At 39.7% G+C, this 19,288-nt stretch overlaps 1 protein-coding gene across 1 annotated transcript in view; it reads left to right on the top strand.

The window, feature by feature from the left end:
- Positions 1-12,914: 12,914 nt before the first annotated feature.
- Positions 12,915-19,288, top strand: part of c8b (complement component 8, beta polypeptide) — a 97,649-nt gene continuing 91,275 nt past the window's right edge. The window contains 1 exon segment of the mRNA XM_056265837.1: positions 12,915-13,145. Coding sequence (XP_056121812.1) covers positions 13,079-13,145 — 67 coding nt within the window. The 5' untranslated portion in view covers positions 12,915-13,078.

Below are 19,288 nucleotides of genomic sequence, written 5' to 3'. Positions count from 1 at the left end.
CAGGAACAGGGTTGGGAAACACCGCCTCTCTTCTCATTTGCCTCTGTGGGGTTTCGCCAGCAGGTGTTTTCAAAGCACATGTTCTTAATCTGGAATTACAATATAACATAAAAATATCTAAATTCTGATGAAAATGTGCAAGGTAACAAGGCAGACTCTCTCCAATAGTGTAAAACATTATTTATTTGAGCTTCAAACATACGTGTATTGGCAGCATGGCTTTTTTGTCAAGGCAGATTTAGCATGATCATTACAAATTAAGAGAATACATGTGGCATTGTTACACACATTTCTTCAGAACATCTCAACATTGTTTAGTTGTGAAGTAGTCAGTAAAGTAGGTAAATATGAGTTGCTTTCACCGTATATCTTTTTCCCTCTATTCTCCAAAAATGGTGCGTTTCTCATTCACACAGTTTGCCACAAAAGGTAAAAGAGAAGCACAGATAGATATGATGCATAGTGAGCAGAAGACCCTGCAGGGGAACGACATCACGCTTGATCTCATTACTACTGAAGCGCACCACATGACCTCGGTTCAGGCGCTCTCTTCACGACTGATACAACATGGGCTATTAGTCATGCAGTAATAAGAGCACAATATTGCATGCCGTATAATTACTGGAGACACGATTATACAAAACTATTAAGCAATAATGTCATTCAGCACATTTAATTTAAGAATTTTAAAACTTTTGAACAGGATGAAGATGTCCAAAAATTGTCTTTATTTTTTAATTTAGTACTTTCCTCCAGAAGTAACAGAAGATACTTACATGTTGATCTTCAAATTTAAAAACTTGTGATGGTCCTAATGCATGGTGTTTCCTTCTGGAGCATCAGTTTGAACCTTTTTTAATACTTGTGTTTGAGTCCCTCAGTGTGAAAAACTGAAGCGTTTGCAGGATTTTTTTTTGAAGAACATTGAGCAGTTAAACTTTTGAACTGGGTCATTTTTTATAAATTAAGCTATTTTTTTTGTCTTGTGGACTATATGTAAACATATTTTATGTAAATCATCTTATTCAGGACAGTACTAAATAAAAAATAACATGCATTTTGTATGATCCCTCTTATTTAAAAAAAAACATTTTTGGGCAGATTCTGCAATGTGAACTTTTTGAGCGCGACTGTATATAAAATAATTCTCCTCTAATAGGTTAATGTATTCAATAAGACTCACTGTAGACTCGTTACAGTAAACTCACTCACATCTTATTAGATCTGGACAATTCATAATTGCTGAATACAAATAGCCATGCATATTAAACTCTTTCAAAATCTAACAAGAGAATTCTAAAATTGCAATCAAATGTAATATTCATCGGCATCATTGAAACTGAAGACCATAACTGAATACTTCATATAGAGTTAAATATGTAGAAAACCAGGCATAGGAACAAATAAAAATGACTGCTATGTCCTGCTGCAATTCATTTTTATAAATGTGTCTTTCTTTAAAGGCTTATAAGTTCCGTTTTTAGCCAAATAATTGTCCTTATTTTTTTAATGTTGGTCTTATTAGTAGCTGAAAAACAAGAAATGCACATATTAGGCCATGAGACGGGACCCCAAATTTGGGCTACCGGTACCATTTTGAGGGATTAAATTTATTTTAGATTTTCATGCAGGTACACATCTCTAGTGTTGGAAAATGTGTGATAGCATCCGATCCATGGTAGCTTTCATTAGAAATCAACACTTATATCATCCTACCTCAAGGTACAAGACTACAAGAGAGAAAAATGTATCCTTTTATAATTTAAAAAATTTATTTAAAAATTTTATAATTTTTTGATTATAAAAATGTATACAATTTTATAAAATTTTTATACAATTTAAAAATGTAAAATTTATTTAAAGATAAATTAATTTATCCTTTTTCTTGACATATGTTTGAAAATCATCCTCCGTAATCAAAAACTACCTTGTATCTAATGCTATCACACATTTTTCAAATACAGGGTCATATCTACACAAAAATCACCATTCGGTTTAATCCCTCAAAAGGGTACCAATCAACCCTCTGTCTCACGGCCTATATGTGATTATGTCACTGTCAGTTGTTAATAATCGTTAAACATTTGTTGAAAACCTGTTGTCAATTTCAAAAGATATAACCTACAGAATTCGTTATGGGCATTATGTGTTTTATAATTTAATACAAATTTATATAAACTTTGTTAAGGTTTCATCAAGATATTCATCAAGCTGAATTTAAAATGCAATTTACAACAAAATATTGCATTTGCTGTACAACTAAAAAAAATCTTGGTTGTATGATATTCCTTAGAATTATTAATAATACTTTGTGAAGTACATTTTAGTATACAGTGGTGATGTATTTCTGTCCTAATTTCTTGAGGTTAAACCAAACGGTTTGTCGTGAAGATCTTTCAGTTTCAGTGTGTGTTTGACGGTAGATTTTCCTCAAATGACTCAGTGAAAGCTCTCAGAGCAGCGCTGGAGATGTGTTCATCATATATGAAGACACTGTGAGCGTCACGTGTGTGTGTATCAGACTCAACTGTGCCGTTCATTTACACAGTCACGCAGATTCACAGTGACATGTGCTGACTAGTGTCAGGATTCGTTCTGTCTTGTTTTAGGGTACGTTTACACGACAACGATGAGCTAAAAACGGGACTTCTTTAATAAGATGACAATGTTATCAAAACGCTCCCCGTTCACACGGATCTGTGAAAACTAAGGTAACACTTTACTTGAAGGGGTGTGCATAAGACTGACATTACACCTTCATAATCATGACATGACACATGACATGTTATGCATGTTTATGACAACTGTCATTAAGTGTCATTTGCTCAATTATGACATTTTTAATGCAAATATGACATTGTTTGAGATGTCTTTGTTATGACAACTTGACATAAACCAATACATCAATTAATCTGCTATGTCATGTTAATGACATATTTATGACAGGTTGTGCCGTCTTAGTTATGTCAAGTTGTCATTACAAAGACATCTCAAACAATGTCATATTTGCATTAAAAATGTAATAATTGAGCGAATGACACTTAATGACAGTTGTCATAAACATGCATTAAACCTCCTTCATATTCATGACATGTGTCATGTCATGATTATTAAGGTGTCATGTCAGTCTTATGCACACCCCTTCAAGTAAAGTGTTACCAAAACGACTAATGACGCTGTATTCTGCATGCCAGATAAGTAGTTAGCGATGCCACGGTAACGAAAGACTACGACTATGCTTGGTTTACTACAGTGCGCTTGATGCTTGCTTTTTTGAAACCTTTTCTCTCCTCATCTTCCTGTTGTCTTCAGCATTCCCTCAAAGCCATCAGTCTCTTGAGACGGTGGTTTTCCTCCAGCTGCCTTCTAAGGGAAAAGATTACAGACGTCTACAAATGAAGAAAAACTAGACATGAAATGGATAAACTTGATCAATATTCAAAACATGATGGCTATAAATACACAGGAAGCGAATGATAGCCAACAACAAGAGGCAATCAAGACAGAAGAATGAAAAGCACATGGCATGAATCAAAATGAGACGATAATAAAACCTGAAGACGTGTGACGGTCGGATAGCAGATTACAATCCTGTCAAATTTGCCTCGAATGAAAAATGTACGCAAGCATATTTGTGAGACGGTTTTGGCAATAGCAAAGCTTCTGAGCTTCTGACCCAGATGAGAGGCAGTGCTGGAGCTCTTTCACCACACAGCAGATTGAGCGCTGTGGTGACCTACTTAGAAGAGCAGTCATTCATTACATTAAATCATGCTTTTGTCAGACACTGGCATGTTCATAATGAAAAATGCATTGTCCCAGATTGACAATGCCGGCCTTTTCCTTTTTTGATGCAAAGATGGACATGCACAAGTTCCTAACCTTCATCAGTTCTATGCGGATGAAAGCGTGTTTATGAATGATGCATGATTTCACCAGCCGAATAAGCGCTCGAGTCTTTGAGGATAGAGAAGAACGTTCTACATGTGACTGGCCAGAATTGTTAGATCTCTTGAAATGTATTCGGAATAAATTAGGAATACTATTTATTAAATACAACTTAAATTCCCCCTGTGGTGAAAATCCAGCTTTTAATGTTGTTTATGTGTCTATGTGGTGTTTTTAATGTGCTTTAAGACAAACCATGTGTAAATTCATAAGTCGACAGCATTGCTGAGTATTTTCTGCTTAAAACTGCAGTGAACCAAAGACAGTCTCAAAAACATGGTTTGAAATCGCTGGTGTTTCTGACGTCACAAACGACCTTGTAACCAATCAGATCAACGTGTGATCATCAACCAGTGGATCTCAGAGCTGAGGGAGTGAGTGGAGGCGGGGCTCGTTTGCAGAGGTGTCAAGTAACAAAGTACAAATACTTTGTTACCTTACTTAAGTAGAAATTTTGGGTATCTATACTTTAGTGGAGCAATTATTTTACAGCCGACTTTTTACTTCTACTCCTTAAATTTTCACGCAATTATCTGTACTTTCTACTCCTTACATTTTCAAAATAGCCTCGTTACTCCTATTTCATTTCGGCTTGTTTTCATTCCGGCTTGTCATCGTTAAAAAAAAAACCCTATCCAGATAAATCGTGCCATCCAGATAGAATGAATTTGACACCCTATTGGTTTGTACACGGTCCATCGCACCAGGAATGTGACATTGTTGCCATTTGCTATATCAGGGCTCTCAAGTGTCACGCATCGAGCATGACAGTCACTCATTTCCGTCTTTTGTATTTCTCACCCGGAAAAACTGTTTATAATATATTTAATATACCGCAGCGCCCAAGATTTCTCTGGCCGTGCCGCTCTCACTGGAACCGGCAGGAATCAAGCGCGTCTCCCCTGGAGTTCTGCAGTCGAGCCTGCCACTTATCAGCCAATCAAAAAAAAAGAAAGGGGCTACACAATAGCCAATCAGAAAATAGCACTATTGTATCTGGGTAAGATTCAACGCAACAACCAATGAAAAAAAAAGCATATCCTGGAATTGTTCACGTGATTCTGTCACTCTTGTCTGTCTTCAAAACTTGAGAGAATGCTATATAATTGAGCATAGTACATACCAGGAAGGTATCAATCAGGATTATGAGTTATTTTTATTTTTTGATTAATCACTTCATTTTGACAGCACTAATGTTTAGTGTATATAGACAACCATACAAGGGTATTTGTTACTAAGCCTGCCCTGGGTACACCAATTTTCTTGTCCGTTGCCCTCACAGATTCCTGCAGCTAAGCTTATGTACATTTATAGTCCAATAAATGCCTCTAAAGTTTGACTTTTTGCACCATTACAATACTTAAAGGCAACTAGTCATCATATCTTCCGCTCCATGAAACACATTAGTACACATATATGGTTATTTAATGTATTTGTATTGTACTAAAATGCGTTCATTTTCAATGGGCATATATGCGGCTGAAACAAGTAGCCTAGTGCATCCCAAATTTTTCAACATTAACATTTTAATATAACATTATGGCCTTTAGAAAAATGTTTTTTTTTGAGGAGGTGGTAGTGCACTATAGGCCCCTGTGGCGCGGCCTAAGCTTTTGTCCTTAATGCCATTTTTTTCCTTACATTACTTTTACTTTTATACTTTAAGTAGTTTAAACCAGTACTTTTACATTTTTTACTTGAGTAAAAAGCTTGAGTTGATACCTCAACTTCTACAGAAGTCTTTTTAAACCCTAGTATCTATTCTTCTACCTGAGTAACGAATGTGAATACTTTTGACACCTTTGCTCATTTGCATATTCATAGAACTGCGCATACTAAATGAGGCAAGGGTGTCGAGTTACATTCAAGCTATTTTAAGGCTATTTTAAATATGTCATTTTGGTGATCAAAGATGAGTTTTTAAGGGATCAAATTATTGACACAGGGACTTTAAATTCTAAAAGTTTTATATTTTAATGCATTTTTTTTCTTTGGTGCACTGATCAATCGTTCACAGTAATCACATTTTGACTCCCAAGACAAGACGATGCTCACCCGACTGGCCAATAGGAACCTTCCAATAGGAAAAAAAGAATGTGGCCCCGCCCATGACACAATTTTCACAGCGAAAGCAAAATCCTGACACGAGAGCAAAAAATTGCATTGAGAGCAAAGAAAAGCGGTTTGAGAGAAACACTTTTTTTTCAGAGAAAATGTTTTCATACTGATAGCAAAAAATATATATTTAACATTTTTTTCAAAGTATTTTGAGAGAGATTTTTTCTCTCAGAAATAATTTTAAAAATTTCAAATTTATATTTTTTATGTTCTATGAGAAAATACTTTCTCTCAAAACTTCTTTTAGTCTCAAATATTATTTTTTGCTATTGATATGAAAACTTTTTCTCTCAAATATTATTTTTTCTCTCATGAAATGCTTTTTTGCTATCAGTGTGATAACTTTTTCTCTCAAACTTTTTTTTCTTTCTCTCAGATCATTTATTTTCTCGCATGTATTAAAGACACATTTCTAGCTCCATAAAATGTAAGATGCAATTTTTATGCTTGTAATGTAAATCAACAAGACCTTTATAACAGTATAGCAACTACTTACATAAAATACATAAATCAGTCGTCACTCTATGGGCCCTATTTTAACGATCTGAAACGCAAGTGTCAAAGCGTAAAGCGCAAGTAACTTTGTGGGCGGATCCCGGCGCTGTTTGTTGAGTTCGCCATCATAACATAAAGGGTAGAAAACCGGCTAAAACATGACGGAGGAATAAACTCACGGAGCCATCGGGTTTCGTTTGACTGTCGTGCACACTCACACAGGAGCATGCAGTCATTTTATTAAATTGCAACACCTGAAAAACATTATGAACGAACCACACCCCTTAGACTCACACCCCCTTAGTCAACAGTCATAATAAGAGCACATTCAAGGTCACCAATGTTCAACACCCCCACTTGCTCTTAGGCTGAATAACATACACTTATCATGTACATTTACATCACACCAAAAATAAAACACACAAATCTATCAAGCATGACTTTGGTAACAGGTTTGGTCAGAATATCTGCAACCATGGCTGCTGTAGGACAATATTCAATAGTTATCTTTCCATCTTCAAGTGCAGATCGAACAAAATGATACTTAATGTCAACATGTTTACACCTTTGACGGCATATGGGGTTCTTTGACAAAGCAATTGCCCCTTGATTGTCCTCATAAATTGTCACTGGTGTGTAAACACATTCATTGTCCATTTTGTTTAATAACTGGACAAGATATAGGCTTTCCTGTGCAGTAGCTGCCAAAGCCATATACTCCGCCTCACATGTGGAAAGAGCAACTGTGGATTGTTTCTTAGATCTCCAAGAAATAACAGGACCAGTGGCAGACAAACTAAAACAGTAACCAGTTGTACTTCTTCTATCATTTTGGTCTGCTGCCCAATCAGCATCACTAAATGCAAAGAGATTAAGATTTACATCATTTCTCCTATAAGACAATTCCTTGTTCACAGTTCCCTTTAAATATCGCAATACATGCTTAGCTGCTACCCAGTGTTGGTTCTTTGGTTCAGAAAAGTGTTGTGACAGCTTACTGACAATGAAACCTAGATCTGGTCTAGTACAAGTCATTAGATAGATCAAGCTACCAACCACTTCTCGATACCGCTTTGGATCAACACGTTCACCTTCATTATCAAATTGCATTCTGTTTTCGCATGGAGTTGACCTTGGTTTACAATTAATCATATCAAACCTCTCCAAAATCTTAATAATACGCCTTTTCTGGTTCATTTTTATCTCACCATCTCCTTGTGCAAAATCAATACCCAGGAAATGTGTAAGTTTACCAAGATCTTTCATTTTAAATCTTTCCTCCAACATTCTTTTCACATTTCTGAGTATCTGACTATCACTTGCTGCAATAAGAAGATCATCAACCCAGACTATCAGTATGATTCTCTCACCTCCAATTTGTTTATTGTAAACACAATGATCAGCAGGATTTTGAATAAAATCATTTTGAATCAGAAAATCATCTAGCATTTTATTCCAATTCCGCCCTGACTGTTTCAAACCATAGAGTGATTTGTTAAGTCTACAGACAAGCCTCTCACTTGTTTCTGACTTGACCTCAAACCCTTCTGGCTGTTCCATATATAATTCAGTATCAATAGGGGCATGCAAATATGCAGTCTTTACATCCATTTGATGCAGTTCTAAACCATATTGAGCTGCAATTTGCATTAAACTACGTATTGATGTCATGTCAGCAGTTGGAGAAAAAGTTTCATTATAATCAATGCCTGCAACTTGACTATACCCCTTCGCCACATACCGAGCTTTGTATGTTGTCCCAACTGGGTTTTCCTTCAATGTGTAGACCCATCTACCTCCCACTATATTTTTACCTTCAGGTAGTGTTGTAAGGGTAAACGTATCATTCTCCTTAAGAGAGTTCATCTCCTCCTGCATGGCCTTACTCCACAATTCTGACTCTGGTGAACTTATAGCCTCCTTTAGAGTGTGGGGTACATCACATGCAACTCTATAACAATAATCAATACTGGCTAGTGCATGGTCATCATCACATTTTATTCCACACTCATAATCCCTCAAATACTGTGGAGGCCTCTTCTCTCTCTGTGGATAACGCCTGCTCTCAACACTTTCCCTTTCACCTGTGTTGGGGTTTGGGTCACACGTTTCAGATCTTATGTCCTGGGGATTTATTAATTCTATTTTCTCAGGTTTTGATAGGTGAGTTTCGGCGCTCTCCCTACACACATCATCTTCACACGTTAACTGATCTGTCTGAGTGTGGCATTCTGTCCCACTCTTTGTGATAAACTCCACCAACCTACTTTTGTTCACTTTTCCTGAGTCTGGATAGAAAACTAGATATGCAGGGCTATTCTTGTCATAACCAATGAAAATCCCTTTTTCACATCGAGAGTCTAACTTTTTCTTGTTCTGTTTGTATGCATAGCACTCTGACCCAAATATTCTCATTCTTGAAAGATCAGGCTTCTTTCCAGTCAGCATATAGTATGGGGTCTGTTCTACACGTCTGTTATAACATCTGTTGCGAATAACAGCTGCAGTCTGGATTGCGTACGTCCATAACATTTTTGGTAAGCTACTCTCGATTAACATACACCTTGCCATATCAAGCAAAGTTCTCCAGCTCCTCTCAGCTGTCCCATTCTGATGGGGTGAATAGGGAGCTGAGGTTTCGTGTCTAATTGCATTTTTACTGAGCAGGGACTGAAATTCCCTGGATGTAAACTCGGTGCCATTATCAGATCTCATACATTTAATTTTACCATAAGGTGAAACATCAGCAATGAACTTCTCTGTTCCTTTGACTGTATCACTCTTTGCTCTCAAAAAATATGTAAAGATTGCACCTGAATAGTCATCAGTAAAGGCCAAGATATACCTGAAACCATCTTTTGCTACCGGCTCCATAGGTCCAGCTAAGTCTGTGTGCACAAGTCCAAGGGGAACTTTTGCTTTTTCATCTGCCTCCCTGTTCCTGCTCTGAGCAAACTTTCCCTGTATGCACACTTCACATTTTAAATTAGACATTTCAGTTCTACCTTTAATTTTCATCCCCTTTGTAACATTTTCCAGCTTCAACACATCCTCATAATTACAGTGACCAAGAATTTCATGCCATGTGTGGATATCGTAACATACATGACATTGATCAACATCGTCTGTAACCGTGCTTAAATAGAACAGTCTATCATACACCTGAATGTCAAATGTTACACCGTTCTTATGAACAAGTCTGTTCTGACCTTCTTTGAAAATGACCGTCGCTCCCTGGGACGTCGCTGCCTTGACTGAGAAGATGTCCTGTGGAAAAGATGGGACGTACAACGCCCCCATCAGCATCGTTTCCACCACTTGACCATTGTTGTCTCTCAGGCGAACTTTGGCCGTACCTTTCCTCAAGGCGATACCGCTGGTCCTCTCTCCATCAGCCAGCTCTAGGATGTGCTTATGTGGCTCAAAACTTTCATCAAAGTCCTTGAACTGTGTCATGTCCCGGATGATATGCGACGTGGCTCCTGTATCAACCATGAGACCTTTTTCCCTCACCTCGCTGGCCAGGACGGCATCCACTTGGCCCACCTTAAAAGCAAAGGTGTGGTCCTCCTCATCCATCACCTGCTTCACGTTGTCCCGCTTTCTCCACTTGCAATTCACATCCCTGTGCGTGGAACTTTTACAAAAATTACACCACTGTCGCTGTTCTCTATGCTCACTCGTAGTAGAAATGCACTCCACAGCCTTATGTCCCTCCTGTCCGCAGTTGAAACAGGTCAATTTCATATTCCACCCGTCTCTTGCTTTCACCTTCATCACGCTGTCATCCTCTGAGCAAGCAGCACTAAACTTTTCTGTGCTCTCATAACTCCTCAGCTTTGTTTTGAACTCCGTGAAAGTTATCGTTTCATCACTTTGGGTTATGTGGATGGAAAATAGCTTAAAAGAGTCCGGTAGGCCCTTCAGAACCATTGCAATCAACAAGCCATCACTTAAAGTCTCTTCCGCATTTCTCAAAGCTGTAATAGCGGTCTCTGCGCGAATGACATAATCTGTGACGCTCTCATTGACAGCTTTCTGAAGAGACGTAAGCTCTGTGTATAAGCTGATCACTCGTGGTTTCCCTTTACCAGCATAGTGTTCTCTCAGAATCTTTAGCGCCTTTCTTCCATCATCCGCTGCATCTCTCATCACAAGGGAAAGGCTTTTATCATCCAACAGCTGAATCAGTTCTGCATACGCGTCCTCATTTTTCTCCGCGTCTTCTTCTACACCGTCATCATCAGGTGGTTCGCTCAGTATGGTGCTCTTCAAACTGAGCAGACGCAGGTGCGCAAGAAACTTAGTTTCCCACAGTTCATACTTTTTCTCATCCCCGTCAAAACATAAACGGTTCCACCGGCTTCCAAACTCCTTCCTGGGCCCATAACCTGTTGAGTTCGCCATCATAACATAAAGGGTAGAAAACCGGCTAAAACATGACGGAGGAATAAACTCACGGAGCCATCGGGTTTCGTTTGACTGTCGTGCACACTCACACAGGAGCATGCAGTCATTTTATTAAATTGCAACACCTGAAAAACATTATGAACGAACCACACCCTTTAGACTCACACCCCCTTAGTCAACAGTCATAATAAGAGCACATTCAAGGTCACCAATGTTCAACACTGTTGCTATTTTCCCGGCGGGATAAATGCCTCTTGCGCCTGGCGCAAATCTAAAAGGGGTTGGTCTGAAGTAGCTTCATTATTCATAGGTGTGGTTTGGGCGTAACGTGAAATAAACCAATCAGAGCGTCATCTCACATTCCCTTTAAGAGCAGGCGCGCTTGTTCTAAAGCGGATTCCTATTATAACGGCGGATTTGCCAGGCGCGCGACAGGAGCGGTTCACAGCCGAGGAGAGCAACGTTCTCGTCAGGGCCGTAAAACACAGAGAAGTGACATTGGGGATGGAGAAACCCACCCAAATTAACTTCTGTTAAACAGGCGTATGATCATTTGGGTAAATGTGTAAGCTACATGCTTTTATAATAAATTGTCTATCATCTATCTATCTATCTATCTATCTATCTATCTATCTATCTATCTATCTATCTATCTATCTATCTATCTATCTATCTATCTATCTATCTATCTATCGTAATAATGTATGATTTGCAAAAATGAAAACTGCTGCTTAGATGAGAGAATCAACGTGTATGCGCGTTGTGCACACGCTACATTGATTATGGCCAAGCATGCGCCCTTAAAATACCATAATGAACAACGCGCCACTGACTTTAGACTAGTTTTTTTCTGGTCAGTGGCGCAATTGTTTTATAGAACAGCAAAATAGCATGAGGGAAAGTTTGCGCCGGAACATGCCTCCTCTTTGCGCTGAACCGCCCCGGGGAGCGCAAGTGTATTTCTTAGTTAACCGACGTGCGTCTGTGGAGGGAAAAGCCCGCTTTGCGCGGGTGCAAAATAGGAATGATACATGCGTCAGTGTACAAAGTCATTTGCGCCGAGTGCAAGATAGGGCCCTATATCTGCCAATAATACTGTATATCTTAGTAAGATGATATTTAAATGCTTAGTTTTATGATCAAATGTACTTTTAGAACATATAATGCAATATAATGATGATTGAGAGATGAACAAATAAAACGTCCTCAAAAGCCTGATGATCATATTTGATACTCATGATTTTTCTAATAAATGATGTCTGGATAATCAAGTAAACCAAAGTTATTTCAGTCCAGTAAGTGTTCATCTAACAATATATATAAGTTATTCTTACATTTACTTTATAAATATCAGTAAAGATTTCACAGCAAGGAGAGTTGCGAACAATGAATGAAAATTGAGGGGAACATTTGTACAATTACACTAAAAGGCCTTTTACTTTGCTTCATCGGTCAGGTAGATTTTGTGCAACACTTTTTTCAGCAAAGTTTTGATTAGGTTGATAATTTAGAGGCCTTAGAAATTTGCTTATCAAATATGATAGAGTATGCTTTATAGAGTTAAGAAAGAAAATAGGATTTTCATTTCATTTCAATGGGAAAATACTTAAAGATCAACAAGATCTTTATAACGGTATAGCTTACATAAAATGCATATACACATCAGCAGTCACTCTATATCTGCCAATAATATGTCTTAGTAAGATGATATTTAATGCTTAGTTTTATGATTTAAAGATCTGTATTGCATTGCAGTACAATGATGATTAATGGCAGCATCTGTACAATCTGTGATGAATACCTCTTCTATTTCTGTCTCTCTCCATAGTGTCACAGCCAAGCGGTTTGGACGCAGATGAAGAATAATGAAATAATGTGAATGCCAGTGGATCAGCTGCGAACACACACCAGAGGAACACTGTTAAATTATATGCAGAGAAGAAATATACAATCGCACTAACTGGAGCAGATCCTTGTGTTTGAATACTGGACATAAACCTCAGACGACTGGGACAATAATGCAGCGTTTTGAATTAGCCTCCGATGACTAGAGGAAACTACGAGACCACCATCTCCATGCTTCTGAGAGGAACAGAGACACAGGAGGATGTCAACAGAGGCAGACCGTCAAGCAGACGTCAAACTCACTGTTAAGAAGGAGTCCAGGAGGAAAGGTCAGTTCAGTGGCGGGGGTGCGCATGATATTGTAGTGATAATCAGATAGGTAATCGAGCCAGCTCTGGTATGTGGAGTAAATTAACTAGATTCTAATTTACTAAAGTCTCTTCCATTCGTGAAACAAAGGGGACAGTGTTTTGAATTGATTAAATCATTGACTCATTCGCACATGCAGCGTCTTCTCTGATGAATGAACAACGAAGTGCTTTGCTTACTAATCGAGCCAGCTCGGGACATGTGACTCGAGATGACATCTCGTGAGTCCGGCCAAAGACCACGCGACCCCTTAGGGTCTCCTCTGTTTTAATCACCTCACACACAGAGCATAAGTGTAATAACGTGATCACCACCACTCAAATGATTAAACTCATCAACTCAGAGGAGTACGCACACACACGAAACTCCCCGGAGGGGGAGTGAGCGAGAGTCCACCACCCCGGCAAACTCTAACTGAACTCTGCTACACACACACACGCAGAAACACTCATTCATGAACTTTTAAATGCCTACCTCTTTAAACGTATGAAGTGTTTCTCTTGTTGTGTTTTACAATCCCCATGTGACCAAATTGATGTAACTATAAGCTTTTATGGTATGTAATCAGTTTGACATTCGGTTAATCACGAAAATCATGTATCTGCATTTTACTAGCCCTAGGAATGTCGCGCTTGGTATGATTGGAATCAGAGGAATCGAATAAGATCGAATCACTGAACCAAAGTGCAACATGAGGCATACTTTTATCAATACCAGTTTAGAAGTGTATTTTTACTAAATGTTATCTTCCATGCACATGACCCGGAGGGCGTGTGTTTTCGCAAACACAGAAGTTTGACAACACGCCTCCTCCCCAAACGATTGGATAGGACACGCAAGAAGGGCGTGCCTCTAGCTCCTTAAAAACTCGAACGCCACAATCTGTTCGATGCAGTTTCTACGCCACATGAGAGCTTTTCCTGTGAGAGGATCCATGGCTCCTTCGGGGAGCTTTCTCCGTTTTCTTTAATCTTTCTTTATTTTCGTCTTCGGACTCTTCTTACGTTTAGTTTCAGTGAAATGAACGTAATCGGCAACTTCAACCTGAAGGAGACTCTTCAAATCTGCAGCGACCACGCTCGCCCAGAAGAGCTGAGAAAGCACGCACCCGCTCCTAAGGACATACACGCAAGACACAGTTTTCCTCAGCAACACCAGGAGAACCAAAGACCTTTAAGCCTGCATTCAAACTAACGCGCTTTGCCCGCTCTGAAAGACCACGTGAACGCATGACGCAAGGACAGAGACACAGACACGTGCTTTCTTCATATCACGCCAGAGAGCGTTACCTGTGCAAGTAACCGTTTACCATTCTTTCAAGGTTTAAGATCTGTTGATTCTTGGTGTCTAAAAAGGTTCTGTGTCTGTGATGAATTTCGCCACACCAGAAGATCTCTCATCTTCTCACTCTCTCTCTCTCTCTCTCTCTCTCTCTCTCTCTCTCTCTCTCTCTCTCTCACTCCCAATCTTGCGCTCTCGCAATCTCTCTCTCTCACTCCTGTTTGTTGTTCGTCTGTCTCATTAGTTTTACTGTTTACTGTACATACATGTATCCCGTGTTTAAATGTAAAATTCTGTATCCGTAGTTTCATTTTATTAAAACCATTATATTCTTGATTGTTTTGAATGCTCATATTTTACAAGTCAATGAAATGCGATCCTATAGCTACAAAGCTTTACAAGTTGTTACTATATCAGTAACGTAAATTTTATAAACACGAGAAAATTAATGTTCACGGCCGGAACATTGAGATTTCTTGGAGTTTATAAAAAGGGATAACGTTGTTGAATTAATTGATGGGTTAATCTTACAGCCGTTTGCTGGACAAACCGATTGTTTGATAGCCAATTGATTCCCTCAAAGTTATCTCATATAATCGATCTGTAATGAGACCATTGATATATGAATGAGGAATTATAATTCGTTATGATTGATCATTCATATATACAATCGATCTATTTTCAATTTCGATAATTTAACTGTAATATGCAATATATTAATCATGATTAATTATTAAAATTCCCTATGCGTAATTTGAGCTAATTAAGGCACATCTCGATGTCGCTACAATTTGGTGGAGAATGCGGGCATTTCAAACTTTGTTTTATGAGCAAATTCAGTTTCAATCTGTTTATATGGTTATTAATAATTTTGTGCACGCACGATATGGAATTTTGAAATTGTGAGATAAGTCGCAACGCGAACTCACTCCTAACTGACTGAGGCAAAAACCGACGTCAGTCAGTAACGTTACATTTTAACAGCTGCTAAAATATGCATAGACATGTTTATCACTGTTAAATGCTGAGTACACTGCAGTATTAATATTGCAGATGTCCTGTTAAGAGATGAAGAAAACTCTCTGCAGGTGATACATTTTAATATGTTTAAAACCGCCTATTAAGACGAAGAAATCTCTTTTTAGTGTGAGACGTAAATCTGATCAGAGCGAGATTCCTTTGATTCAGTAGTAAAAGGCCTGATATTATAATCGTTAGAGTAACGATGAACTCCTGGTTTGAAAAAACATTGACTTAGCTACTCAATTGTAAAAAAACGAAAAGCATATTATCACAAGTGCTATTTGATATATGCTTGGAGTCGAAAACAGATGAATAATTCCTGTTTCCTTTTGCACGACGCAGCGAAGAAAACCTGCTAACGTGTTAAATAAATATAGCACCGATAAAAATCCAAAACTGAAAACATTTTTAATCAATGCCATTTGATAAATGTTATTTGGAGTTGAAAAACAGATGAATAATTCCTGTTTCCTTGCACAACGCAGCGAAGAAAACCTGCCAATGTGTTTAAAATAAGTATAGCACCGGAAAGAAATCCGTCGAGATTTAAATGAGACAGTGCATGTCCCCCGAGACACTCGAAAGCGGGCTGGTTGCAATACTACTGCCAAACGCTAGGGTGCGCCCTTGAGTGTTTTCCAGTATCAGATTGCCTCCACGCCCTCCATGAGCGAAATAGCGCCATCGTGTGGACACTAGCGGTAAAGTGTCTTTTCTTCAATTTTCTCTTCCCACAACTTCAAAGTTTACCAGTGAGATTTTGAACTCGTGTTTTAACTTTCAATGCATGGCAATTTACAGCCTCGTTTACTAACATGATTTTCCCTGCCTTAACTGTGTGCACTTGTTTTGGATTTTGGTTCAAACCACATTTGAACTTAAAAATTCAAAATTATGTCTTAGCAGTTTCTGATGACCGCTCTGTTTTGAAATGGCTTTCTCCCAGTTGATCTTATGTTGGTTACTACCACTGACACCTCACTGTGGTCGTGATCATCAAATATAAGGCCAACCCTTAATTTCCTACACTTATTCAAATTTGGTTTGAAGCAAACAGATTTCAAGGTTAATTTGAATTAAGTCTCATTGCCCGTTGGGAATTGTTTTATGGCTTTTTCTATATTTCCCTTTTCAAATTATTTTTAATAATTTTGATTTGATTTTATTACAACTGTCTCCTTGCTGTTCTAGAAGTTACTTAACATCTATGAATATGCTTGATTTGAATCGTATTTAAACCAGTTTGAATGCAATTTAAATCAAGTTCTCTGTCAGCCAGCTTGACCACTAAGAGGAAGTGGCCCAAACCCCTTTGTGGCCCAAACGCGCCACTACAGCCTGCTTCCTCCTGTGCTCTTCCTGCGGCTCTAAAACTCTCCTCCGAAGGGAGACTAGGTTATTCTGATAATTAACATTGTCATAATTCCCTTTGTTTTTACCATCATTTTAGTAAAGCCGTTGCCTTTGATTTTTCTAAAAAAAAAAAAAAAGAGACACTCAATTTGATTTAGATAAAAGAGCTTTAATTCACGTTGAGGTTCAATTGTTCTTCATCCTGTTTTGTGTTTGTAGGTAGAAATCTCTCTCGGGCTGTGGCGATTTGACAGTCAGCTCTGCTCGAGGTCCGGCGGGCTGGTTCATCTGATCTGCGTCACCAGCACTGACTGAGCACGGGTCTCGGACTTTCCTGTATCTTTCCCTTCGTGCGGCCCGCAACACGACATTACCAATTCGGCACCGCCGGTTGTGTTCCAGGTCAAGTTGCTTGAGAGGGCGCACCTAGGTACAGATGCACCGAAAGGCCCGGGACACTGCTGTCAAGTGTTTGGGGCGACAGAAGGACCAACCACGATGCTGACTTCGAGCGGAATGACCTCATTTCACCCCAGGCAAACTAGAAAAAGGTATTAAACCCATCCACTTAATATTGGCCACAGAATCTAGAGATTCCCCGGTCATGGGAGTGTTTGGCTCCCTCTCAAAGCCACAAACTGCAGGCTTAGGCCTCCTTTTCCCCTCTTAACACTTCTCGTGTACTATTAATGCCATTTCATTACAGACCTTTCCATTTTTGATGGTTGCATGTTACTTCAAACTTTGCTATCTTGCCATTGCTCTGTTCTGTTGGGCTCTGTTCCTTTCAGTTCACCTAGAGACAGAACCTACGAGAGACACCCAGAAAGGCTAAATAACAGATCGACCACCGAGCAGCTAGCGTCACCACGTGACTCCCTAGGCTGCCGCCCTGTCAAAATCTTTATTTAGGCCCTGCGCTGACCTACGCGAATTGTCCCAATCTAACTGTCTGCATCAGTTAGCCAAAATTCTCATAGACGGCCTAGGCCGTATTAGCATAATTCATTAGCTCGTAGACGAACTTGCATTGGTCTCTCTGTGTGTGTTGTGTTCCTCTCGCCCACAGTGAAGCCAGTATGTTCCGGTCCTACAGTCCCACAACCCGCTGGGACAACATGGAGACATGGCTGAGATTCATGACACCTCCATTCCTGCCCAAGGTCGCCAGTGACAGAGCCCGAGCCAAAAGCAGCTGGACGCAGACGTGGACACGCTAATGTCGCACCAACCCAGCCAAAGCTCCCACGACAAAGACTGGGCCAAACACGTCAAAACCTCGCTTTCCAGCTCACCGCGCAAGCACGCCTCCACAAAGGAGCCGCATCGCCCTGGAGCACAAGGTTGCAACGCCGAGGATGACAACGACCCCGAGCTACAAAAGGAAGTGGAAAGACTTCAAACTGCCCTGGCTAACCTTCATCGACACAGACCGAAGTGAATAGTCAGAGAAAAGAACCAGAGAGGAACTCGACGAGAAACTCCGACAAAGTGAAGCCTCTTGCAAAGAGCAGAGACCGAACTGAAAGAGACTCGAAAGCGCACGGCCTGCGAAAAACTCTAAAGAGGCCCGTGCGACCATCCACAAGCCCGTTCAACAGAGACAAGATCTCGAACACGAACTTGGCACCGATCACACAGAGTTGCCACACTCTTATAGACTGCAGCATGACCTGAAAAGGGGAAACACACACCACAAGTTTCCCCTGACCGGTCCGCACATTTCAGCCAACGCACAAGAGCTGAAAAGGGGGGGTGAAAAAGCCCGCCTTCCACACATCTCTGACAATCTACAGGGCATTGATTTTTCACCTGCAGTCTCCAACCGGTGAACACACGTCACAGACACCCAGCAGCACAGACCTAGAAGAACCTGTGCTACCACCACCGGCTCCGAACGAGTTTGCTGTGGAACTTACAACGAACCTGTGACTGAGGACACAAGTTTCAAGAAACTTTCCCTCAAAAACCCGTCAGCCACCATAGTTCTTCTGCCCCCACGCAATGCCCACTCAACGATGCGTGAAGATCCCCTCAGTAAGAATTCCTAAAACCCCAAATTCCTGAACTGCAAAACCAGAAGACACACTGCACGAACACCGTGCAAGACTCAGCTAAAAGGTCCTTGATCAACATCGGACATAAAACTTTTAAAAGTAGATGAAAGTGTGCTCAAAGAGTTGCAAGACTCTGCATCTGTAAAATGAGAATTTTACTGATTTAAAGGAATCTTAGACGGACATGTAAGCCTCAACGGCCGACAGACTATGCACGACTCTGTTGAAACAAACGGTTTCTAGATGTTGAGTAAATCGGCACCGCTAAACATTAGGTTCCGTGACAGTGAAGAGTTACATAGAACACCAGCTCCAAATAGGGTATACGTTACCTTGACGCCAGAGTGTAGTAAAATCACCTGAGTTCTAAACTACCGTTAGCCCACGGG

The sequence above is a fragment of the Rhinichthys klamathensis genome, unplaced genomic scaffold, assembly GCF_029890125.1.
Source record: "Rhinichthys klamathensis goyatoka isolate OS25496 unplaced genomic scaffold, OSU_Roscu_1.1 h1tg000011l_1, whole genome shotgun sequence".
NCBI lineage: Eukaryota > Metazoa > Chordata > Actinopteri > Cypriniformes > Leuciscidae > Rhinichthys > Rhinichthys klamathensis.
Note: the sequence above shows the minus strand (reverse complement) of the source record. Positions and strands in the feature narration are given on the sequence as shown.